At 42.2% G+C, this 26,212-nt stretch overlaps 1 protein-coding gene across 1 annotated transcript; it reads right to left on the reverse strand.

The window, feature by feature from the left end:
* Window positions 1-21,870: 21,870 nt before the first annotated feature.
* C15H9orf153 (chromosome 15 C9orf153 homolog) lies at window positions 21,871-24,252 on the reverse strand. The gene is made up of 2 exons (XM_077966294.1): window positions 24,083-24,252; window positions 21,871-22,590 (listed from the first exon to the last, which is right to left on the reverse strand). The coding sequence occupies exons 1-2, from the start codon at window positions 24,146-24,148 to the stop codon at window positions 22,081-22,083; spliced, it is 576 nt and encodes a 191-aa protein (XP_077822420.1). The 5' UTR covers window positions 24,149-24,252; the 3' UTR covers window positions 21,871-22,080.
* Window positions 24,253-26,212: the final 1,960 nt, after the last annotated feature.

Raw genomic sequence — 26,212 nt, forward strand, 5'->3', positions numbered from 1 at the left:
TTTGAAAACTGGCACAAGACAGGGATGCCCTCTCTTACCACTCCTATTCAACATAGTGTTGGAAGTTCTGGCCAGGGCAGTCAGGCAGGAGAAAAAAATAAAGGGTATTCAATTAGGAAAAGAGAAGTCAAATTGTCCTTGTTTGCAGATGACATGATTGTGTATTTAGAAAACCCCATCGTCTCAGCCCAAAATCTCCTTAAGCTGATACACAACTTCAGCAAAATCTCAGGATACAAAATCAATGTACAAAAATCACAAGCATTCTTATACACCAATAACAGACAAACAGAGAGCCAAATCATGAACGAACTCCCATTCACAATAGCTTCAAAGAGAATAAAATACCTAGGAATCCAACTTATAAGGGATTGAAGGACCTCTTCAAGGAGAACTAGACACCACTGCTCAATGACATAAAAGAGGACACAAACAAATGGAAGAATATTCCATGCTCATGGATAGGAAGAATCAATATCGTGAAAATGGCCATACTGCCCAAGGTAATTTATAGATTCAATGCCATCTCCATCAAGCTACCAATGACTTTCTTCACAGAATTGGAAAAAACTACTTTAAAGTTCATATGGAACCAAAAAAGAACCCGCATTACCAAGATAATCCTAAGCCCATTTTTAAATAGGGTTGTTTTCTTGTTGCCGAGGGAGCAGATTTCCCTTTTGCTCTGGAAAATCCCTGGATGGTGGCAGTCCTCTCTTAGTTACAGGGAGTGGGGAAATGTAAGTGAATAAAACACGGTGTCCATCTCCTAGTGTATTTGCTTGAATAGCAGCAAAGCTATCTCAATATAGCATCTTGAGTGAAACAATAAATCGAGATTGTTTTGTTAAGTGGTAAAACTCTAAAGAATCTTCATCCTCACTACTACTTAGAGAGCATAAAGTCACATCAAAAAGGACGTGCTGTTTGATAGAGATAAATAGGTACTTGAGTATATTATTATAATTTTGGGGAGGGGTTATCTAAATAAAGTCACTTCGTAAGTTGAATTCCAATGTATGAGGTGGCCTTGTGTTTTAAGTCTAAAGACTTAATTCATTACAATATGTTTTTGTTGGCTTTCTTTTTTCTATTTTTTGTGGCTTATCTGTTTCCTATCTTCTCTTCATGTGTTTTCCAAATGCGTTAATTGGTATCACCAAAAGGTCTGGTTTATTATCACCCTCTGCTTCAACTGGCATCATATATCTCTTTCTCAAAATCACAATTTCTAATTCTATTTTCAGACATGGCAGTAATTTGATTATTTGTTTTGTTTTGGGGCCTGGAAAGAGACCCCAACAGTTACTTTTAAATTGATGCATTTACCCTTTAGTCATCATTTCTTCATAAGAAACCACACAAACTCAGAGTTATTATGCCTCCTGTTTTCATCATACAAACGTTAGTTTTCCCATGGTAATTTTGCAGATTGTTACATTTTGTTATCTCAGAATCTTGATTGTGTTACATACTCTAATGAAACTCCATGTGACTCTGCAGCCCCTAATTTCATTTTTTTCATACGATTTAGGTTTAACTATATTACCATTCTGGAAACAGATACAAATTAGAGGAAAATTAGAAGCCAAATTGGTACAACAGGTTCTCAATTTCATGATGCATTAGATTTGGGGGCAATTTATCACAAGTGGAAAAAGTTTAGGTAGTGGCAATGGTCACATAAATGAATGAGAGCTCTTGAAGAAATACGATTTTCTCTTTAAGGTCTAGTACAAAGAAAACCCATGTATTCACCACCCTTAATAGAATTCAGTACACGAATCATTGTATCTGTCACTAGGTCTAGATACTGTCTGCAGGCACTACAATAGCTACAGAAATTTTATCTTTTCTGGCAAATTTCTGGGAAAAGGAATATGAGGAGAGAAAATGTGTTACATCATGGAGGGAATAACTGTAGCTCCACATGGATACTCTAGTTCACTCAGTAAATACCTAATACCTGTGATGATTCATTCCACAAATTGTCACTGAATATGTACATGTGTCAAGGAGTGTCCTTGGCACTGGAGATACAATGACAAACAGAATGACAAGGTTCCTATTGGGAAAGACAGACCAATTGATATTATATAGTGAACAAGAAAAAAATTATAGGGCTGGGCGTGGTGGCTCACGCCTGTAATCCCAGCACTTTGGGAGGCCGAGGCAGGTGGATCACGAGGTCAGGAATTCGAGACTAGCCTGACCAACATGGTGAAACCCCATCTCTACTAAAAATATAAAAATTAGCCGGGTGTGGTGGTGCACACCTTTAATCCCAGCTACTTGGGAGGCTGAGGCAGGAGAATCTCTTGAACCCAGGAGGCAGAGGTTGCAGTGAGCCAAGATCACGCCACTGCACTCCAGCCTGGGCGACAGAGTGCGACTCCATCTCAGGAAAAAAAAAAAAGAAAGATATACCATCTGTATAATCATATATGATACTTGTATGATTACACAATCATATGTGTATAGAGTGGAAAATTAAAATAAGATGGTATTTTAGAGAGTAATTGAGTGGCCTCTTGAGACTAGCCAGCCAGGGAGTGCTCTGAGATGGGGCACTAGAATCTGAGAGGTAGAGACCACCAGAAACAGAAAGAAACAAATGCATTTCTGCAGTCGGGCACCTGCTGACTCCTGGATTCCATTAGGACAGAGTAAGAGCTTGTTCTCTGCCGACCCAGAGTTCGGCCCTGTGGCTGCAGCAAAAACGATCCCAGAAGAGGGCCTCACTCTGAACACATTCTGGCTCCAGAGGCTTCCTCATTAAAATAACAATAATAACAAATTTTAAAATCCCGGGAGAGATTCAGGAATAAAAATGGAGAAAGTGAGACTTTAAACTAAAATTATTAGAAATCCCCAGGAGGTAAAGAAGGAAAAAGAAACCAGAAAAAAAACATCCTATCAGTTAATTAAACCTTCGAGTGACAAGGAGATCTAGAGCCTCCTAAAATATGGAAATTTCTTGGCTTTGAAGAGTTGAGGGAGAATAATCATGAACAGTCTGAAGCAATTTCCCAGCATCTCAAGTAGAAGGGCATGAGGAGGAGCTGGCAAGAATGTCTCCAGATGATGACACGTTTGCAGGGCTTTTTCTGGGCCACTCATGAGGCCACACAGAGGCCACGGAGCCATGCTGGCCCTGTTCTTATGGAGGGGCCCTGCACGGGATTTTGGGATAAGGATGGAAGGACAGTGTCTTTTCAGGTCCTCCCTGTGCGGTTGTGGTCGTCCTTCTCTCTCCTGAGTTCCAGCCCCAAGCCTGTGGCATCCCTGTTTCACTTTGAGGGGTTTCCGTGGGCTCCTCCACGCATGAACTACATGGAGGATCCTCAGGTACCCAGATGGGAAACCTGGAACAGGAACCCTCCATGGTAAGCCCCCTGCCTGTTTCCTTTTCCCAGCAGCCAGCCCTCAAGCCCCCTGCAGCAGTGGTCCGCCTCTTCTGATTCTGATCCAGATTCTGAACTTAGCAACAACTGGAACCTGAAGCCCAATTCTGTCTGAAATCAACAGAATAATATAATCTATATGCTGGTGCCTGACTCTTCGCCTAACCCAATGAGAGTAAAATGTGAAATAAACAGAACATAAAAAGTAAAGAATCTGAGATGTGAGGGGAGAGAAGGAAGCAGCCATATGGGAAAAGTCCCAAGCTTCGTGAGTTACAAGGAAGCTGGTGTGGCTGGATGGTGACGGTTGAGGGCACTGGGCATGGGTGAAGCTAGTGGGTGTGGAAAGACTAGAAAACTAGAGTTTTGTGAACTTCTACTAAATACCACATTGTTAAACAGGATTTGAGGAATTTTGTTTGTTTGTTTTTTGAGACGGAGTCTTGCTCTTGTTGCCTAGGCTGGAGTGCAATGGCATGATCTTGGTTCACTGCAACCTCTGCCTCCTGGGTTCAAGCAATTCTCCTGCCTCAGCCTCCCAAGTAGCTGGGATTACAGATGCGCGCCACCGCGCTGGGCTGATTTTTGTATTTTTAGTAGAGACGGGGTTTTACCATGTTGGCCAGGCTGGTCTTGAACTCCTGACCTCATGATCCCCCCCATCTCAGCCTCCCGAAGTGCTGGGATTACAGGCGTGAGCTACCGCACCCAGCCAGAAGTTTTAAATGTACCCCTGTGTGGCAGACAGTGCCAGGTACCCCCCGGTAACCATCCATTCCCATTTCTTCCCTTTCTCACAGAGCTCCAATTTAGTTTGGAGTTGCATAGTACCCAGTTAAAAGCACCTAGTTCCAGGCCAGGCATGGTGGCTCATGGCTGTAATCCTAGCACTTTGGGAGGACGAGGCAGGCGGATCACTTGAGGTCAGGAGTCCAAGACAAGCCTGGCCAACATGGCGAAACCCCATCTCTATTAAAAATACAAAAATTAGCTAGGCATGGTGGCACGTGCCTGTAGTCCTAGCTACATGGGAGGCTAAGGTAGGAGAATCGTTTGAACCCAGGACACAGAGGTCGCAGTGAGCCAAGATCGCGCCACTGCACTCCAGCCTGGGCAACCGAGTAAGACTCTGTCTCGAGCAAACAAACAAACAAACAAACAAAAATTCCTAATTCCAGAGTCCCTTACAGCTGGGGCCGGTCACACTACACGGTTCTGGATATGATATGTATCCAGAATGCTGATGAGAAGGTCCTCCCTTCCGGAATAAAACAGGGAACTTCTAGAAGACGGCTTCTCATGCTTTTTCATTCTTCCTGCCTTGCACACTGATGCAACGTCTGTGGGGATAACAGCCACCTTAAACTATGACAATGAAAACCACAAATAAAAAAGTAAGATGAGAGAAAGACAGGAGTCTAGGAGACTGGTGGGATGCTGAGCCTACCGCACTGCACAGCCCTACTGACCTCTGCACGTTTTGTTGGACTTAATAAACTAATGTGTGTTTTAGGCGCTGACATCCACGCATGCTCATACTTGTAACCAAGCACCATCCTAAATCATCCAACACAGAACAGGAAAAAACCATTTGAGGAACTGGGGAAAATACTGGTTAAAATAATCCAGGGATAATAGTAACCCAGAAGGCAAAGGTCGTCTTATCTTTCTGAAATTTGGCCTCGAGGAGTATAGAAGCCAAAGCCAGGAGGACATATCTCAATGCTACTACTCATACTACTATTAAGTCTCCTACTACTGATAAAGATAGTAATACATACTAGCAGCAAAGCCAGCTCACATTTTTAAAGTGCTTACCATGTACCAGGCACTCTCCTAAGCACTCCACATGTCTTAAATTATCTAATCCTCAGAGCCACCTTCACAATTATTATCATTATTTCACAGATGAAGATATTGAGATAGAGAGGGTTTAAGTGACTTGTCAGGATGAAAGAGCCAAAATTTCAACCTAGGAGGCCTGACGACGAGGCCTGCAGGATGAATCAAGTTTTATGAAATTCTCTTAATGTACGATATAATATCTCTTCATCTTCGGTAAAAATTCTGCTCAAATCTTCTGCCTAGTTTTAAAAATTGGTTGCTTATCATCTTAATATCAAGTATCTATTTGCTTTTTATAGTTAAAACAGTAACATTGCTGCCAGGCGTGGTGGCTCATGCCTGTAACCCCAGCACTTTGGGAGGCCGAGGTGGGTGGATCATTTGGGGTCAGGAGTTCAAGACCAGCTTGGCCAACATGGTGAAATCCCGTCACTACTAAAAATACAAAAATTAGCTGGGCGTGGTGGTGTGTGCCTGTAATCCCAGCTACTCAGGGGCGCTGAGGTAGGAGAATTGCTTGAACCCGGGAGGCGGATGTTGCAGTGAGCAGAGATCTTGCCACTGCACTCCAACCTGGGTGACAGACTGAGTGACTGAGACTCTGTCTCAAACAAAACAAAATGAAACAAAACACAACCCAAAAAACAATAACATTGCTGAACAGTACAAAGAAACACAGCGGAAGGAAGCAATGGCATGGCATCTTCAAAGAGCAGGCAGAAAATAACTTCTAGAATTCTGAATCCAAGGAAAATACCCTACACACATGAAAGTGATATACAAACTTTTTTTTTTTTTTTTTTTTTTTTGAGAGGGAGTCTCACTCTGTTGGCCAGACTGGAGTGCAGTGGCACAACCTCTGCCTCCCAGGTTCAAGCGATTCTCCTGCCTCAGCCTCCTGAGTAGCTGGGACTACAGGCATGTGCCACCACGTGCAGCTAATTTTTTGCTTTTTCAGTAGAAATGGAGTTTCACCGTGTTAGCCAGGATGGTCTTGATCTCCTGACTTCGTGATCCGCCTGCCTCGGCCACCTAAAGTGCTGGGATTACAGGCGTGAGCCACTGCACCCGGCCCAAACATTTTTGAATGAACAAAAAATTGAAAAATTCATTGCCAAGGCTACCCGCTCTGAAGGAAATATTAAAGATTGTCCTCCAGGCAGATGGAAAATTAAGCGAGATAAAAACTTACTTAGAGATGTAGAAAGAAATGAAGAACAAGGCTGGGCGTGGTGGTTCACGCCTATAATCCTAGCACTTTGGGAGGTTGAGGTAGGTGGATCACCTGAGGTCAGGAGTTCGAGATCAACCTGGCCAACATGGCAAAACCCCATCTCTACTAAAAATACAAAAAATTAGCCGGGCATGGTGGTGGGCGCCTGTAATCCCAGCTACTTGGGAGGCTGAGGCAGGAGAATCACTTGAACCTAGGAGACAGAGGATGCAGTGAGCTGAGATCATGCCACTGCACTCCAGCCTGGGTGACAGAGCGAGACTCCATGAAAAAGAATAAAGAGAGAGAGAGAGAGAGAGAGAGAGAGAGAGGGAGGGAGGGAGGAAGGAAGGGAGAAAGAAAGAAAGAAAGAAAGAAAGAAAGAAAGAAAGAAAGAAAGAAAGAAAGAAAGAAAGAAAGAGAGAGAGAGAAAGAGAGAGAGGGAGGGAGGGAGGGAGGGAGGGAGGAAGGAAGGAAGGGAGAAAGAAAGAAAGAGAGAAAGAAAGAAATAGAGAGAGAGAGGGAGGGAGGGAGGGAGGAAGGAAGGGAGAAAGAAAGAAAGAGAGAGAGAGAAAGAAAGAAAGAAAGAAAGAAAGAAAGAAAGAAAGAAAGAAAGAAAGAAAGAAAGAAAGAGAAAGAAATATATAGGTAAATCTAAATGAATAATAACTATATAAAACCTTATAAAACAATGTAAATAATGTCTTGGGATACTTATTATTATATATTAGAAAATGCGTATTCAGATACATACAGTCACTATAGTTGCTTGTACGGATATATTATTACATATTAGCAAATATATATTATATATATAGTCATTAAGCTTAGACATTGGCAAGAGGTACTTTTCCCTGGGCCCTGAACTCTGGCCTTATTTCAGGCATGCCCTACCTTATAGGATGAGGAATCCATGGGGCCCAGGGAATATGCCCACCTGGAGCCTTTATCACCCCATCTGGAGCACAGTTAGGTATCTGGGACCTCAGAATTTCCCACTCAGAATGACCTGATTATTCTTCCCAGCTCGTGTGGGCCCTTTCCCTGGCTCCTTCCTTCCAAGGAAGGTACACTGTCAGTACCTAGGACCCAGGAGTAGACATGTGGAGGCTGTTTGTAACCAGTGTCTGCAGAGTTGGGTTCTCCATACGCGCACATGCACGAGGCCCTCACAGTGTTAGAGCTGGAAGTGGGAAGAGAAGAAGGATGACTGAACATCAGGTACCAGAGGCTCTCTCTCGTGCCGTATCATTTCAGCACAGAACTGAAATTAGAATTTAGAATTTGAATTTGGCTCTTCAAGTTGTCATGAAGGATTATTGGTAAATGTAGAAACTAGCACCCATTTTATTCAATAATTTGTTAGCTTGGTTTATTCTTTAAACTATCTAGATATGTGGTGTATGAGTCTCCACTTCTCTTTGTCTGAGCCCAAAAAATGGTTAATGGTCGGGTCTCTCTACATAGAATTAAAATATGCAAAAATAGCTGGGCGTGGTAGCTCACGCCTGTAATCCCAGCACATTGGAAGGCTGAGGTGGGCGGATCATGAAGTCAGGAGTTTGAGACCATCCTGGCCAATATGGTGAAACCCCATCTCTACTAAAAATACAGAAATTAGCCAGGTGTGGTGGCATGTGCCTATAGTCCCAGCTACTCAGGAGGCTGAGGCAGAAGAATCGCTTGAACCTGGGAAGCGGAAGTTGCAGTGGGCCAAGATCATGGCACTGCACTCCAGCCTGAGCAACAGAGTGAGACTCCATCTCAAAAAAAAAAAAAAAAAAAGATATATATACATATATATATGCACACACACACACACACACACAAAAAAAAAAAACAATAGCCCATAATTTGGAATGGTGATAAATGTAGTTAAAGGGTCCTATGGCAGTAGCATGTCTGAGATGAGGTAAAAGCACTAGTATAACATTGCTTTTTTCTAAGTTAAAGATATTTGAGCCTGGGCACAGTGGCTCACGCCTATAATCCCAACACTTTGGGAGGCCAGGGCAGGAGGATCACCTGAGGTCAGGAGTTGGAGACCAGCCTGACCAACGTAGAGAAACCCCTCTCTACTAAAAATACAAAATTAACTGGGCTTAGTGGCATATGCCTATAATCCCAGCTACTCAGGAGGCTGAGATAGGAGAATTGCTTGAACTCGGGAGGCGGAGGTTGCAGTGAGCCAAGACTGCACCATTGCACTCCAACCTGGGCATCAAGAGCGAAAAGAAAAAAACAAAAACAAAAACGATGTTTGTTGTAATATCTAAGGTATCCACTAACATAATAGGCCGACAATGTATAGTTAACAAGCATTGAAGAGGGAAAATAAATTAAAAAGTAAACAAATCCAAAAATAGGCAAGAAAAAGTGAGAGTTAAGGCTAGAAAAACAGACAGCAAGTAATAAGATGTTTAAACGGTATATATCAATAACTAAATTAAGTGCAAATGAAAAGCCAAAAATTGGCCAGGAGTGGTGGCTCACACCTGTAATCTCAGCATTTTGGAAGGCTGAGGGAGCAGGATCGCTTAAGGTCAGGAGTTTGAGACCAGCCTGAGCAACACAGTGAGACCTTGTCTCTATGAAAAATTTTAAAAAATTAGCTGGGCATAGTGGCATGAACCTGTAGTCCCAGCTAGTCGGGAAGCTGAGGCAGGAGGATCACTTGAGCCCAGGAGTTCAAGGCTGAGTGAGCTATGTTGCACCACTGCACTCTAGCCTGGGTGACAGAGTAGGACTCCATCTCTGTCTTTAAAAAAAAAAAAAAAAAAGCCAAAGATTCTAAGTCTGGATTAAAAAATCTCCAACAGGCTGGGCGCAGTGGCTCATGCCTATAATCCCAGCATTTTGGGAGGCTGGGGGGGGGCGGGGCGGATCACGAGGTCAGGAGTTCGAGACCAGCCTGACCAACATGGTGAAAGCCCGTCTCTCCTAAAAATATAAAAATCAGCTGGGTGTGGTGGTGTGCTCCTGTGATCCCAGCTACTCAGGAGGCTGAGGCAGGAGAATCACTTGAACCTGGGAGGAGGAGGTTGCAGTGAGCCAAGAGCCAAGATCACGTCACTGCAATCCAGCCTGGGTGACAGAGCAGGACTCCGTCTCAAAAAAAAAAGAGAAAAAAGAAAAACTTCAACAACATGTTGTTTACAAGAGACATTACCTAAATATAAGAATACAAAAAGGTTCAATGTAAAAGAATAGAAAAGGTACAGCATATAAACATTAACTAAGAGAAAGTTGATATGCCCGTATTAATATAAACAATGTCAATGTTAAGATGCATCAATAGAGGTAAAGATTATTTATTAATCATAAAAGTTTTTGTTAATCCAGAAGCTATAACATTTCCAGAGTCATAAATGACACAAAAAATTTAACAGAAATGAAAGTAAAAGTAGAGATTTCTTGAATCAGAATGGGGGATTTTTAATACACTCTTTATCTCATAACTGTTAAACGAAAATCAGTAAACCTGTTGAAGATTTGAACAATGTGATTAACAAATTTGACATAATTGATATGGATAAAAAAGCTATACTCATCTGTAATCCCAGCACTTTGGGAGGCCAAGGGAGGCAGATCACCTGAGGTCAGGAGTTTGAGACCAGCCTGGTCAACATGGTGAAACCCTGTCTCTACTAAAAATACAAAATTAGCCAGATGTGGTGGCACGTGCCTGTAATCCCAGCTACCGGGAGGCTGAGGTAGAATTACTTGAACCCAGGAGGTGGAGGTTGCAGTGAGCCATGATAGTGTCATTGCACTCCAATCTGGGCAACAAGAGTGAAACTCTTTCTCAAAACAAACACCTATAGTCAGTAATTGTGACATATACATTCTGTTCAAGTACACATGAAATTTTACCAAAATTAACTATATGTCAGACCATAAAGCATACTTCATTGCATGGAAATTATACAAAATATGTTCCCTGACCACAGTGGAATTAAGGTAGAAATCAATAACAAAAGGATTCAATAGAGCAAAAGCATTAAGGTAAAGATATGCATCCCAGACAGTAGCAAGGGGCCCAGGGCACCAGGTCCAGGCTTTAACTGTTCTCTCCCTGTAAGGACTCTTAAGTCCTTACACACGTTTCTTCTCCAGGAGCAAAACATGGATGAATCTTACAAAAGAATCCATACTGTATGATTCCATTTGTATAAAAATAGGCAAAACTAGTCTATGGTAAACATTGATTATCTTTGGAAGGGAGGGATGGAGTAATGATTAGGAGAGGGCCAGAGACAGGCATGCTGGCAGAGTTCTGATTCATGCCCTGGGTAGTGACTCCATGGGTGCGTTCAGTTTGTTATAATTCATCAAGTTTGTGATTTGCTGTATAATATTATACTTCAAAAAAGTTTTTAAAAAACAAAACAAACACCTACAAGTTCAGAATACTTTTTTTTTTTTTGAGGCAAAGTCTCACTCTGTTGCTCAGGCTGGAGTGCAGTAATGCCATCTTGGCTCACTGCTAACTCTGCCTCCTGGGTTCAAGCGATTCTCCTGCCTCAGCCTCCTGAGTAGCTGGGATTAATAGGCAGCACACCACCACACCTGGCTAATTTTTTTATTTTTATTTTATTTATTTATTTATTTATTTATTTTTTAATTTTAGTAGAGTTGGGTTTTCTGCCATGTGGGCCAGGCTGGTGTCGAACTCCTGGCCAGGCTGGTGTCGAACTCCAAGCAATCTACCTGCATTGGCCTCCCAAAATGCTGGGATTATAGGTGTGAGCCACCATGCCTGGCCACAATACTATTTTAAAAGAGAGAAAGAAAGAAACACTTATTTGGCAACCTTGGAAGTAACTAGAACATCAACTCCTTAATCTAAAAATTGACAACAGGAAAAACATAAGCAGTTAACCTGCTTTCTTGTAGATTGTATTTCAGTGTAAGTAGATAGCTCTAGTTGATGAGGAAAAGTTTTTCTTTACAAATAATTTCCAACTAATAAATGTGGAATTAATGGCAGGATTAGATATCACCAATGAGTAACCACTAATGAAATAATTCAGGCAAAGGTCATAATATGAGTTATCTATTGCTGTGTAACAGATTACTTCAGGATGTTGCAGTTTAAAACAACAAACACTTATCATCTCATAGTTTCTGTGGGTTAGGAATCAGGGCACAGCTTAACATGATGTCCTGGTTCAGTCTCTCAACACTACAATCAAATGTCAACGAGGGCTGCCGTCGTCTCAAGACTTGAGTCGGGGAAGATTCACCTGCAAGCTTACTCATGGGGTGCTTGGCAGATTTCAGGTTCTTACTGGCTGTTAGCCAGAAACAACAGGTACTTGCCACATGGGCTTCTCCATAGGGCATCTCCCAAGATAGCAGCTGGCTTCTCTAAGAGCTAGCAGTGAAGAAGAGAGCAAGAGAAGATGCCCAAGGTAGAATCCACAGTTTTTTGGTAGCTTATTATTGAAATGACATCTCATCACCTCTGATGCACCCTATTCTAGAAGTCTTAAGTCCAGGCTAGAGTCAAGAAAAGGAGATTGCACAGAAAGTCAATATAAGGAGGCGGTGATCACGGGGAACCTCCTAGAGGCTGCTATAAAAGTTGATCATACAAATTGGATCGTTCTTGTCATACCGAACTAAATGAGAGTTGAGGGGCCAGGAGAAAAAGCACTAAGACACATAACATTGCTCCAAGAATGTCATTCTCTGCAAGCCTGGATGCTGAAACGGTCTGCTATAACTTAAAACCAATCTTATCTAATGGCTACTGGAACAACCTGCTTAGACTCTAAGACTAGTTTTAGACACCACGGTCACTCACCAATTAGAGCTTGCCAGTTCCCCGAAACTTTGCTAGTGCCAGTGAACTTTCTTTCAGAACAATATGTGACATTTCTTCTTTTTATGAAACTTGCAACCTTATCTTTGTTCTTTGGACATACTGAAGACCACCTGGTGTGTGTGTATGACCCAAATTACAATTCTTGCTTCCCCAATTTTAAATTTAGATATGTGTTTCTATATTTTATTTGACTTCAACACTGCCTACCATCATCATCGAAGGATGGAAGCTATTAGGTGAAAAGTTGATGGGGACTTTATAAAACAGAGGCATCAGACTGTCATCACCTGAATCCTTTACTCAGTCTGAAACTCACTAAAGAACAATAAGACATTTTTTGCCTTGTACTGTGAAGCAATGTGAAGTACACAGCAACATCTAATGAGGTACTTTTTCCAAAAAGAGGTGAGCTCAAAACCAATCAAGTCTTTAACAGACACCCATTTTATAAGAAATAAATCTGTCAATTTATTTCCAAATAAATACATGTGATAGAAGAACAGGTTAAATGACACCATGAGGATACAAATCTAGAAGGCAGGACCTTCTACATGTCAATGGACCTATTTCTTCAGTAAGTCAACTGCATGAAAAAAATGAGGAATCGCTTTAGACTAAAAGAATCTTAAGAGACCTAACAATCAAATGCAATCTTTAGACCTTGCTTGGATATTGATCCAAACAAACCAACTAGAAAAAGATAATTTTATGATAATAAGGTGACTTTGTAATAGATACAAAGATGGTACCAAGGAATTATTAACTTTTCTTAGTAAAGAATGCATTGTGACTATGAAATAAAATGTCCATATTTTTCTGAGATGCAAACAAAAGTAACAACTGAGACATGGAGTCTAAGATTTGCTTTAAAGTACTTCAGCAGACACAGCAAACACAACAAAAGGAACGGATAAAACAGATGTAGTAAAATCTTAATAACTGTTGAATATAGATTATGGATATATGCAAATTCATTGTAGAATCCTATTCATTTTTATGAATGTTTAAACATTTTCATAAAAACAAGAAAAGTTATCAGGGGTGGATGGTTCTATAGCTGAGTTCTAGCTAGATTTCAGTATTTCTAATATTGTTTAAATATCTGTGATCTTAAAAAAGATTAAAAACTCCCCAATTCATTGTATAAAGCTAGCATAACTTTTAATAAACTGTTTTTTTGTGTTTTGTTTTGTTTTGTTGAAGAGACAGGGTCTCACTTTGTTGCCTAGATCGAAGTACAGTGGCATGATCATAGCTCATTTTAGCCTTGATCTTCTGGGCTCAAGAAATTCTCCTGCCTCAGCCTCTCAAGTGCTGGGACTACAGGTGCACACCACCACCCCCAACTAATTTTTGTAACTTTTTTTTTTCTTTTTTTTGAGATGGAGTCTTGCTCTTTCACCAGGCTAGAGTGCAGTGGCACAATCTCTGCTCACTGCAACCTCTGCCTCCCAGGTTCAAGCGATCCTCCTGTCTCAGCCTCCCAAGTAGCTGGGAATACAGGCACGCGCCACTACGCCCGGCTAATTTGTGTGTGTGTGTGTTTTAGTACAGACGGGGTTTCACCATGTTGGCCAGGCTGGTCTCGACCTCCTGACCTTGTGATCCACCCGCCTTGGCCTCCCAAAGTGCTGGGATTACAGGCCTGAGCCACCACGCCCAGCTGTAACATTATTTTTTAGAGACAGGGTCCCACCACATTGCTCAGGCTGATCTGAACTCCTGGTCTCAAGTGATCCTCTTGCCTTTGCCTCCCCAGTAGCTGGAATTACAGGAGCAAACCACTGTGCTTGACTCTAAAACCTTTTTTTTTTTGAAATATTATATGCCTGGAGAAAAATGAATAGTTGTGTGTAGCTTGAATAACTTTTGCATACTGAACACATCTGTGCAAAAAGATTAAAAACCAGAACACTGTGTGCACCCCAGATACCCACCCCATGCTCATTTTAGATAGTATCTTCTGCTGAAGATAGTCACTGTGCTGAAGCCAGCATAATTTTTTTCTTTAAGATGGAGTCTCACTCTATCGCCAAGGCTGGAGTGCGATGGTACGATCTGGGCTCACTGTAACCTCCACCTCCAGGGTTCAAGCGATTCTCCTGCCTCAGCTTTCCAAGTAGCTGGGATTACAGGCACCCACCACCACACCCAGCTAAGTTTTGTATTTTTAGTAGAGATGGGGTTTCACTATGTTGGTCAGGCTAATCTCGAACTCCTGACCTCAAGTGATCCACCTGCCTCAGCCTCTCGAAATGCTTACCTTTTAATACCAAAATCTGGTTTTAAAAAACAGTGCAAAAAGTGGAGACTACAGAATAATTTCACTTATATGGAGACAACTTTTAAAAATAACATATTAGGAAATAGAATCTGGAAATATATTTTAATATCTACACAGTCATTCATACATATATTGTTAACAATTTGCGTGCCATTATTTCTTGCATTCCCTCCAGGTTCTTACTAAAATATGTACTTTATCAGTAGTTTTTTAAGAAAGGGATTATGGATAGTAAACATTTTTAGGCTCATGTATTTTTTAACGTATTTATTTTACCCCTACTCCTCAGGGAGAGTTTGGCTGCTTACAGAATTACAGACAGCTGTTTTCCTTCAGCATTGTAAGTATATGGCACTATTGTCTTCTGACCTCTATTGTTAATGAGCGTTCTATTGTCAATTTGTCGTTTCTTTGTATGTAATCCATCTCTCTTTTGTAGATTACATTTTCCTTTATTGCTTAGTGGTCCATAGTTTTGCTACAGTATTTCTGGGCATAGATTTATTTTCAATATCTTGCTAATCAGCCTGTGATTTTTCAGTTCAAGGTCTCCTGTGTTTCTTGAGATTTTCTGTCATTTTATTTTCCCATATCACTTACTTTCCATTCTCCTATTTTTTTCTGCGAATTCCATTGTATGCATTTCTGAACTTCTCATTCTACCCTCCAACACTCTTCTTTTTCTGTCTTACTGTGCTATGATCTATAAGCTTTTCAGTGCTGTCTTCCAACTTGTTAGCCCTCTCTCTTCAGATATATCCAGGGTACCACTGGGATAATTTATCAAGGGTTATTATTAGAATTTTCAATGACTGTATCTTTCACTTCCAAGATTTCCAATTTGTTCTTTTTCAAATATTTCTGTTCTTATTTCATGGATGCTGTTTCCTTCTTTGTCATTGGACAGTTAATAGATTATATTTAAGTTTTCATGTCGATCTCTATATGCTCACGTGTTAATTTATTTGTCGAACTTACCAAATACTTTTATGATGATGCACTTCCTTGTGTGCTTAAAATTCCTTAAAAAGCTATTCTTGCTTGGGTATTCTTCAGTTATACCTTTTCTTTTCACATGACTTATATTTGCTTTAGCGCTGGTCCAAATGGGTTGCACAGTCCAAACCACTTCTCACATTAGCAGATTAAATTGGACCTTTTGCTCTGTATTAATGGCTTAATTTTACGGTACACCTTCATGTGTGTTGTACACACTCAGTTCAGATGTTCTGTTGGGTCCTTGGCTTCTTTACTTTTTGTGTATAAATTCAATGCTCTCAAAAGCAAAAATCTATGTCCAAAATATTTTCATACACTACATATTCAATTTAAGAGAAGAAATTCCTTCATTTTGATAATCAATTTGAGGATAAACGACCAAAGACTTGCGAACTATAGGGGGGAAAATAACATCAGGCATGCCCTGGCTCTCTGTAAATCTCTTCTCAGTGTTGTATTTTACGTTTGTGAATGAAAGTGCTGTAGTGCGCCTCCACTTCGCAAGCCCCTTAAAATATCTCCATTCCAGATCCCTTAGATCCATGAATTGTTTTCCTGAAAAGAATCACATGGTGTTTTTACTCAGCCTTTCATTACTCAGAGATGCTTCATGGTAAGGGTAAGCCTTTGATGAACTTAAGTCCCCTCTTTCTGACAGAAAGCCATTTCTAAAGCTTTATTTTTAATTTGTATGTATTTATTTATTTTTGAGACAGAGTTTTGCTCTTGTTGCCTGGGCTGGAGTGCAGTGGGGTGATCTTGGCTCACAGCAACCTCCGCCTCCTGGGTTCAAGTGATTCTCCTGCCTCAGCCTCCTGAGTAGCTGGGATGACAGGCGCCCGCCACCACACCCGGCTACTTTTTTTGTATTTTTAGTAGAGATGGGGTTTCACCATGTTGGCCAGGCTAGTCTCAAACTCCTGACCTCAGGTGATCCACCTGCCTCAGCCTCCCAAAATACTGGGGTTACAGGAGTGAGCCACTGTACCCGGCCTAAAGCTTCATAAATTTAAGGGAGACCCTGTGATGTTGATTTCATGTGAAGCCCGCTCCTAGACAGCAATTGAGTGGGTCTGGCTAACTGGGCTTGAGTGGACCCTACAGGGCCCCGGCAGGTGGAGGGAGTGTCTCATTCTGTGCTTGGATCCTAACAGAATGTGCAAACGGAGAGCTCTACAGAGCCCCGAGAGCAGCAGGGAGGAGAAAAGGATCCTAAACCAGGGAGGAAGATGGGTCAGAAGTGCACAGATTGTTAGAGTCATTTCTTCCAAGATGCTAATGGAAGCCCTAAGTATAAAAGGGCAGTGGCTGAGCTAGAATTTGGCCATTCTCCACACTCATTCAGGACCCACAAGCTTGGGGTGTCATTAGCAGTTACAATTCCTTCAAAGAGCCAATGAGCCAACGAGAAGGAATCAAGCAAAGACACAACCCGTGTTCCCCTCCCCAGCAGCCATTCCCCTTTCCCTTCCCTTCCACCCCTTTCATGGCTAAATCCATTGTAATGCTGAAAACAACAACAAAAGCAAGGCTGAAGGCAGGGGCTGGAGTGTAAAACCAGGAGCCAACGGGCCACAGAAACAAGTATAAGGAGAATTATGGTCACGGCAGATAAGAGGATGGCTGGTCTATTTCTGGTGGGCGACTTTGCTGTCCCCCATGTGGTGACATTTGAACAGGTCACCTGTAGTCCAAAGACTGAGCAGGCACCACCCCACCCCAATCAGTCCTCCGTCCCTGTACTGGGAGGGCCTGGGCCTGCCTGGTGAGAAGTCTTTATACAGACTGTACATGTCTGAAGTAGAAGACAGGTGCCAGAGACTCTTCACTGGGCTCATACCTCCCCAAGTAGAACAGATACTACGACTGGCCATGGTGTTCAGCAGTCCGATCATAAGGCCAGTTGCCAAGTTTCAGGGAGTTTGACAAGATCTTTGTAGACTGGCATAGCAAGAAGTGGTGGCAAAAAGAAGGAAGGGGATCTTTGACAAGAGAAGATAATTTTGGTGACTAAAGAGCCTCATGTCTCGAACTCCTGACCTCAGGTGATCCACCTGCCTCAGCCTCCCAAAGTGACCAGCCTGGCCAACATGGTGAAACCCCGTCCTACTAAAAATACAAAAAATTAGCCAGGCATGGTGGTGGGTGCCTGTCATCGCAGCTACTCGGGAGGCTGAGGCAGGAGAATCGCTTGAACCCGGGAGGCGGAGGTTGCAGTGAGCCAAGATCGTGCCACTGTACTCCAGCCAGGGTGATAAAGCAAGACTCTGTCAAAAAAGAAAAAAAGAGCTTCATATAATGATCTCTGACAGACACTTTAGGCTGGCTTCTCCATACACATTGCAGTCTTCTTCTGCCTCCCTCTGCTATAGAGGAGGGAGCTAAGAACTCTTATTCACCAGCCTTCCCTACAGGAAGGGGTGATAATTGGACACAATTCTTGCCAAGAAGATGTAGAAAGAAGTCACCTAAGGAGAGGTGTTCTGGAAAATCATTGCTTCCCTATTAAAAGAGGACAAAAGTATCAATGTGGCTCTTCATCCTATCCCACCTTTTCCTGCCTGGAATGTAGCCACAGCATCCGAGGGGGAAGATGTCTTTTGGATGTGAAAACAAAGGCTACACACAAAACAATGGCAGAGCCCAGGTCCTTGGAGACATTTGAAAGCATCGCTCCACAGACAGTGATCACCAGAGACAGAGTAGGGAGTGGGAGGGGAGGATGGGAGAGAGAAGTCAGTGAGTTCAGAGTTATAATTAGAAGCCCTGTGGCCAGGTGGGTTGGCTCACGCCTGTAATCCCAGCACTTTGGGAGGGACGAGGCGGACGGATCACAAGATCGGGAGATCGAGACCATCCTGGCTAACACTGTGAAACCCCGTCTCTACTAAAAATACAACACAAACAAACAAACAAATAAAAAATTAGCTGTGCATGGTGGCAGGCACCTATAGTCTCAGCTACTCGGGAGGCTGAGGCAGGAGAATGGCGTGAACCCAAGAGGTGGAGCTTGCAGTGAGCCGAGATCACACCACTGCACTTCAGCCTGGGCGACCAAGAAAGACTCGGTCACACACACACACACACACAAAGAAGCCCTGCATAGTGGCATGCCCCTGTAGTCCTAGCTACTGGAGAGGCTGAAGGAGGAAGAGTCGTTGAGACCCGGAGTCTGAGGCCAACCTGGGCAACATAGCAATATACTATCTCAAAAAAATGTAAAATGGGCCAGGAGTGGTGGCTCATGCCTGTAATCCCAGCACTTTGGGAGGCCAAGGCAGGCAGATCGCTTGAGCTCAGAAGTTCAAGATCAGCCTGGGCAACATGATGAAACCCCATCTCTATAAAAAATACAAAAATTAGCCGGGTGTAGTGGCATGCACCTGAGGTCCCAGTTACTTGAGAGGCTGAGATAGGAGGATCGCTTGAGCCCAGAAGGTTGAGGTTGCAGTAAGCTGAGGTTGTGCCACTGCACTCCAACCTGGGAGACAGTGTCTCAAAAAATAATAATAATAAAATTAAAATAAATAAGTAATTGAAAACAAAGTTACAGTTAGATAAGAAGAATAAATTCTGGTGTTCTATTGCACAATAAGGTGAGGATGGTTAACAATAAGATATGGTATCTTACAAAACAGCTGGAAGGAAGTCTTTTAAAAGTCGTCACCACAAAGAAATAGTAAGTGCATGAGGTCAGGATAAATACACAGATTCAATCACTATACAACATATATATCTATTGAAACATATATTGTACTCCATATATATGTATAATTACAATGTGTTCATTAAATAAATGGAGAGATAAAAAGCACTGGGAGGCCGAGGCGGGTGGATCATGAGGTCAGGAGATTGAGACCATACTGGCTAACACGGTAAAACCCCGTCTCCACTAAAAATACAAAAAAAAAAAGCCAGGCATGGGAGTGGGCACCTGTAGTCCCAGCTACATGGAAGAGGCTGAGGCAGGAGAATTACTTGAACCTGGGAGGCGGAGCTTGCAGTGAGCTGAGATCAAGCCACTGCACTCCAGCCTGGGCAACAAAGCGCGACTCCATCTCAAAAAAAAAAAAAAAAAAAAAAAGCATTGTTCCGACCCTTGTCTGCGTGCCCCTAGACTTCTAATTATGTAAGAAAAATAACCACTATTTGGTTTTCTGTTATTTTTGGTTCCTCACCTACATGATTCTACAGGATTTGGCCTGAACAAGAGGAGCTCATATGACAGAAGAACAAAACGGCAACACCCACTCTCTTTTCCTCACCCGGTGCTTGGTGCTAGTAGGAATATGTCCTTCAGTATACTTTGGAATACCAAGATCCTAAAGTTCTTCTGGACTGAGTAGGAGAGTAGAAGGTGAATTGTTGCAATACCAGTTACCCCTGAGGGATTACTGGATACCCTTCACATAGATGCCTGCCTGACTCCACGCATATTTCTTTCTTTTTTTTTTGAGACGGAGTCTCACTCTGTCGCCCAGGTTGGAATGCAGTGGCGCGATCTTGGCTCACTGCAACCCCTGCCTCCTGGGTTCAAGCGATTCTCCTGCCTCAACCTCCCAAGTAGCTGGGATTACAGGTACCTGCCACCACGCCCAGCTAATTTTTTGTATTTTTAGTAGAGATGGGGTTTCACGATGTTGTCCAGGCTGGTCTTGAACTCCTGACCTCCGGTGATCCACCCACCTTGGCCTCCCAAAGTGCTGGGATTACAGGCATGAGCCACCGTGCCCAGCCGGCATATTTCTTGAATAGACATGACGTGTACCAGAAATTTACCTCTGGGATCTCAGGAAATGAAGATAAGGAGGCAGAGAAGAGACTCCAACACAGAGTTTGTGAGACCACATCAGAGACCTCCAGAAGTTAGGTAAGCAGCAGGTAATTCATACATTAGGAAGAAAGAAAACTTGGCCCCTATGGATGGCAAAGTCATAAATGTTCAAGACCCTATCAAACATCCAAAACCCTTCTTCAATAGGTTTTTGACTAGTTCTTCTTATTGAATCTCAAAACTTTTCATGATTTTTCCTCTCCGGTCCCAGACTTTACTTGTGTACTTTGTGAATTATCTAGGCCAGTCCTATGATTGCTTTAATTGCACCGCTACCTAGGCTCCAAAGCCCACAAAGTAGGACTCTATGAAAGGATTTTGAAACCTGCATTTGGTTCTGTTAAGATGTCAATGTAGGGAGTTACAGCAAAAACTCTTCCAACTCTTTGGACCAAATATACTGACAGTAATCAATCTATTCCTTTAAATCTGCTCCTTCTGCCTCTCACATTACTTTTTTTTTTTTTTTTTTTTTCATCTTTGAGACAGAGTTTTGCTCTGTTCCCCAGGCTGGAGTGCAGTGGCACAATCTTGGTTCACTGCAACCTCTGAACCCCTGGGTTCAAGCTATCCTCCCACCTCAGCCTCCCGAATAGCTGGGACTACCAGTGCATGCTACCACGCCTGGCTAATTTTTAAAATTTTTTTGTAGAGTGGGGGTTTTGCCATATTGCCCTGTCCCACTACTTTTAATATAAAAATGGGGTATCAAAATATTAGCTGTGAAAATGGTCTTATCTTGAATCAAGAAACTACCTCAAAGGGTCATCACAAATTGATGTAATCAATTTGATCAATGTAATCTATTAACAAAATGATAAAATATTACCTCTCTCAATTTACATAAGATGGAGACTTAAAGTGTAAGACACTCCCTTCTCATTAAAATTCAGCATCATAAGTTTCATGGTTTCTTTTTTTTTTTTTAGACAAAGTTTTGTCCTTGTTGCCCAGGCTGCAGTGCAATGGCGTGATCTCAGCTCACCACAGTCTCCACTTCCTGGTTTCAAGCAATTCTCCTGCTTCAGCCTCCCGAGTAGCTGGGATTATAGGCGCCTGCCACCATGCCCAGCTAATTTTTTGTATTTTTAGTAGAGACCAGGTTTCACCATGTTGGCCAGGCTGGTCCCAAACTCCTGATCTCAGGTGATCCACCCGCCTCCGCCTTGGCCTCCCAAAGTGCTGGGATTACAGGCGTGAGTCACCGCGCCTGGCCCAACAATACATCTTTTAAGAATGAATCTGAGACTTGATCCTGGAATTCTGGATTCTCTGTTTTGAATTTTAATTTATTTTTATTTTTACCTATTCGTTTTTTAAGAGACAGGGTCTTTCTCTGTCACCGGGGCTGAAATGCAGTGGTGTGATCATAGTTCACTGCCACCTCGAGCTCATGTGCTCAAGTGATCCTCCCGCCTAAACCTCTCGGGTAGCTGAGATTACAGGCACATGCCACCAAGCTCAGTTAATTTTTATTTATTTATTTATTTTTTGGAGATGGGGTCTTTCTATGTTTTCCAGGCTTGTTCTGCATTTTATTGACACTATGAAGTAAACATATCGATAGCAGCCATGAACCTCAGAATGGCAAAATTGCTGTAGGTCAGTATTGGACTATTTCTGCTCTAGTAAATTTGCAGTGAGATTTCCATTCTTTTTTCCCACATAACCTCATCTGTTTAAATTACCTGGGTCCACTAAGAAGTATCTATGAAGTTTATCTTCCAAAACGAACTTTTCCGGGGTGGCACTGGAAATGCCTAGGCTGCACAAGACTTTGGCGCTTGGAACCTTCTTCTGTACGGTAACTTGGGCCAAGGCATTCGAGTGATCACTGAGAATTTCACAAGGAAAAGTGCGCTTGGGAGGGGAGATCCCACACTGTGACAGCCTCTGCCGGGACCTGGAGAGCCTCCCCACGGGAGAGAGGGAGCCCGCCAGTAAGCTGCTGTGGAGGAGCTCGGTCATGGATGCTCGCTTCTGCTCTTTTTTAACCACTGTGCCCCTCATAACAGGTTGGAGATCTCTTCTCACATCAGTGCCCCTGGTGAATGACATGACATTCAGGTTTTTAGCAAGTACTTCCTGTGCTTCATTAAGTGAAGTACCATGCATTTGTAGAAGATTTGATTTCTTGCTCTCCTTATTAAAATTCACAATACATGCATATAATTCTGGCAGCTGTGGACAGAAAAAAAAGTGGTAAGTCACGAGACTGACAAAAATGTAATATTCTGGCAGACCCACAAACCCTAGAAAAAATAACAAATAACCATAGGACAACAAATAACCATAAAAACAAAGCATTTTTATCTTTGGAAGATATCTTTGCCTAACTAAACCGAGTCAATTTTGGCAATGTGGAATAGAGAACAGAGAGGTCAAATCTCTGGTTCACTCCCCCAAAGATGTATTATTTAGACACATCTTATAAACGCTTGTTATAAAATTAGGCACTTAGAATTAAACTCAAAAGTCTTGAAGATCTTTCCAACTCTGAAATTCTATGAGTGACCATGGAGAGAAACAGCTGTGGGAGACTGGCCTTTGCTTGTTTTGAGCAATGCTATACTTCTCTGAAGGAAGAAAGGGAGCCAGATGACTTAGATATCAAAGCTTCATCCTGGTTTCCAAAGAACCCCCAGAATGTTCAGGAATCCAGTCCTGAGAAGGCTGTAATAGTCATTGATCACTGGGATATTTGACCAGAGCAAATGGTTATGTTCGTGGAGTATCTAGGAATAGTTGTTGGCAGAAAAAAAACAGTAAGAGATCCCTGAGAGGACCTGTCCCCATCTAAAATCCTGTATTTCCTACAAATCCTATCATTTCTAAGAGGTTTCCATTACACTGGAAGGCCAAAGAGGCCATAGTCTCAGGTTAGGCCCAAAATTTAGGTCGTTTAGCCCAATGCAGAGTTTTCTTTCAATCCTAGTCACTTTTATTGCAAGGGCAACACATTGAAAGTGAGCTAACACATGGGAAAGCAGAAGGGATTTTGGAGGTCTTCTAGAAGGTCAAGAGTCTGCGACTACTGAGGCTACACATGTGGTCCAGACCCTGGAACCAGTATGAGCTCGGCTACAAGGTGGTACCGGAATATACTGATGCATTCTCTGTTATGCCAACTTCAAGTAAGAGGCGACCAGGAGGATTGCCTTTAATATTTTATAATAGTCTGTTTTGTTAGTTTACCCCAAATTGTGTATCTGTCTTATAACTGTTTTAGAAATTAGTACATATATGGAGATTTTATATGTAAATGTATTAGCACTGATAGCCTTTTTTTCCAGTGTTTTTTTTGGGAGTTAAATAGTGCGATGTTTGGACTGATACCATGAAACCTTCAGCCTGGAAATTGGGCTGGATTGTTCTTTGGTTAACACATCTTTTCCTAAAGAAAACAAAAAGAAAGTGAGCTAACATTGGTGAATGGCTCTTTAGAACGAATTATGTAACCAAACTATCACGAACACAGCTCAGCACTTCTGCCCACCTGCCCTAGGAAGAACTACGTTTCTCTGTGACTAAGAATGTTAAGTCATTAAAGTGACATTTTGGTGTTTCCCATGGCTCCCAAGTGTGTCACTGTGCATTCAATGGTTTGAATATTTATGATACTTGAACGTAAAGCTCCCCGTGTACCCCCCATTGTACAATGTTAAGTACGTACTGAACATTGAGGAAGGGTGGCTGCTCTATTGTCCTCAGCTGAACTGGTGTCTCCAGTGAGGAACATCGTGCTGGGATTTTATTCTCTAATTCCTAAAGAAGCAATAGAAGAAAAGACAAAAATCAAAGATTAAAAATCAGATCGACTACAAAGGGGGAGGTGAGACTTCTTAAATCTTAAGAAACTTGTGAGTGGGACGTTTTGAAAATTTTATACGTGTATTAGTCCATTCTTGAATTGCTCTAAAGAACTATCTGAAACTGGGTAATTTATAAGAAAATAGGTTTAATTGGCTTATGGTTCTGCAGGCTGTCCAGGAAGCATGGTTGGGGAGGCCTCAGGAAACTTACAATTGTTGGGGGAAGGCAAAGAAGCAGCAGGGCATGTCTTACATGGCCAGGACAGGAGAAAGAAAGAGCGGAGAGAGAGGTGCTACACATTTTTAAACAACCAGGTCTCATGAGAACTCACAATCATGAGAACAGCAAAGGGGAAATTCTCCCCCATGAGCCAGTCACCTCCCACCAGGCCCCACCTCCAACACTGGGGATAACAATTTGATGTGAGATTTGGGTGGAGACACAAATTCAAAGCATATCAATACAATTTAAATTTTTCATTTGCTTTTTCCTAGTTTACATCTGCCAAATTTGTCACATTTCAACTGAACATTTTGCTGAAATACCCAAATTCTTCTACAACGTGTGTATTTAGTTTTAATACTAGTGTAACAAATCCTATATGGATGGTTTTAATTTTATGTATTTATTTTTTTGAGATGGGGTTTCACTCTTGTTGCCCATGCTGGAGTGCAATGGCACGATCTTGGCTCACTGCAACCTCCGCCTCCCAGGTTCAAGCAATTCTCCTGCCTTAGCCTCCCAAGTAGTTGGGATTACAGGCATGTGCCACCACATGCTAATTTTGCCACCACCTGGCTAATTTTGTATTTTTAGTATGAGACAGGGTTTCACCATGTTGATCAGGCTGGTCTTGAACTCCTGACCTCAGGTGATCCACCCGCCTCGGCCTCCCAAAGTGCTGGGATTACAGGCGTGAGCCACCACGCCCAGCTGGATGGTTTTATTTTCTTGTCTTACATATTCTGATCAACTTTCAGTTCATCTAAAGAAAAACTCACCCACCTCCTTATACTCAAAAAGTGTCTTTTATTCAGGAGGAAAAGGCTCATATGTAATGATAATAACAAAAACAATAAACATTTTGAAAAAATATGCTTTGTGCCAGATATACTATAAGGCATTTTGCAGATGGAATTGTGTTTAATTCTTCTGCAAGAGGTTAAAAATGGCCATGGAATCTCCACAACTGGTCTCATTGGTAAGTGGCAGTGAAGTGCTCTCCCACATTTGACTGGGCTGGCCTATGCTTGACTTTGACCAGTAGCTTGTGGCATTGCGTCAGTGACATAGTGTGAGTGCCAGAACCCAGGCTTTAAGAGGCTTTACGGCTTTCCTACACATTCTTGGGAGCCTGAGCCACCATGTAAAGAGAGATCTGGCTGCCTATCTGGAGAGACCATGCAGACTCAGCAGCCAGCATTGACCACTAGGCATGTAGATGAAGCCATCTTGGTTCTCCCAGTCCCAGACGAGCCTCCAGATGACTACAGCAGCATAAGCAACCTCAGTCGATCCCAGATGGAGGAGAACCACCTCCCAGCCGAGCAAGGCAACTCTAAAATTTTGACAAAGAGTAAATTATTGTTGTTTCAAACCACTAAGCTTTGGATGAATTGTTATATAGCAATAAATACAGATAAACCCCATAAAACTTCACATTCTTGGCTTAATTTATTCCAGTGAAACCCTTACTGGTAGGTAAGGGACTATATGGAGGAAAAATATATTTCTAGGTACAGGGTATCACTGTATCATGACTGGCAGCTGTGGTCACTGGGATGAGTGCCTGAGATGAACCAAAAACACTCATTTGGTATTTGGGATGAAGTGAAAACAATTATGTTTCTCCTCCTTCCTAAGCAAAGTAGAAACACCCAGAATGGATCCACACACACACACACATTTACACACACACACACACATTTACACACACACATTTACACACACACATTTACACACATACACACACATTTACACACACACATTT

The sequence above is a fragment of the Macaca mulatta genome, chromosome 15 (genome assembly GCF_049350105.2).
Source record: "Macaca mulatta isolate MMU2019108-1 chromosome 15, T2T-MMU8v2.0, whole genome shotgun sequence".
Lineage (NCBI taxonomy): Eukaryota > Metazoa > Chordata > Mammalia > Primates > Cercopithecidae > Macaca > Macaca mulatta.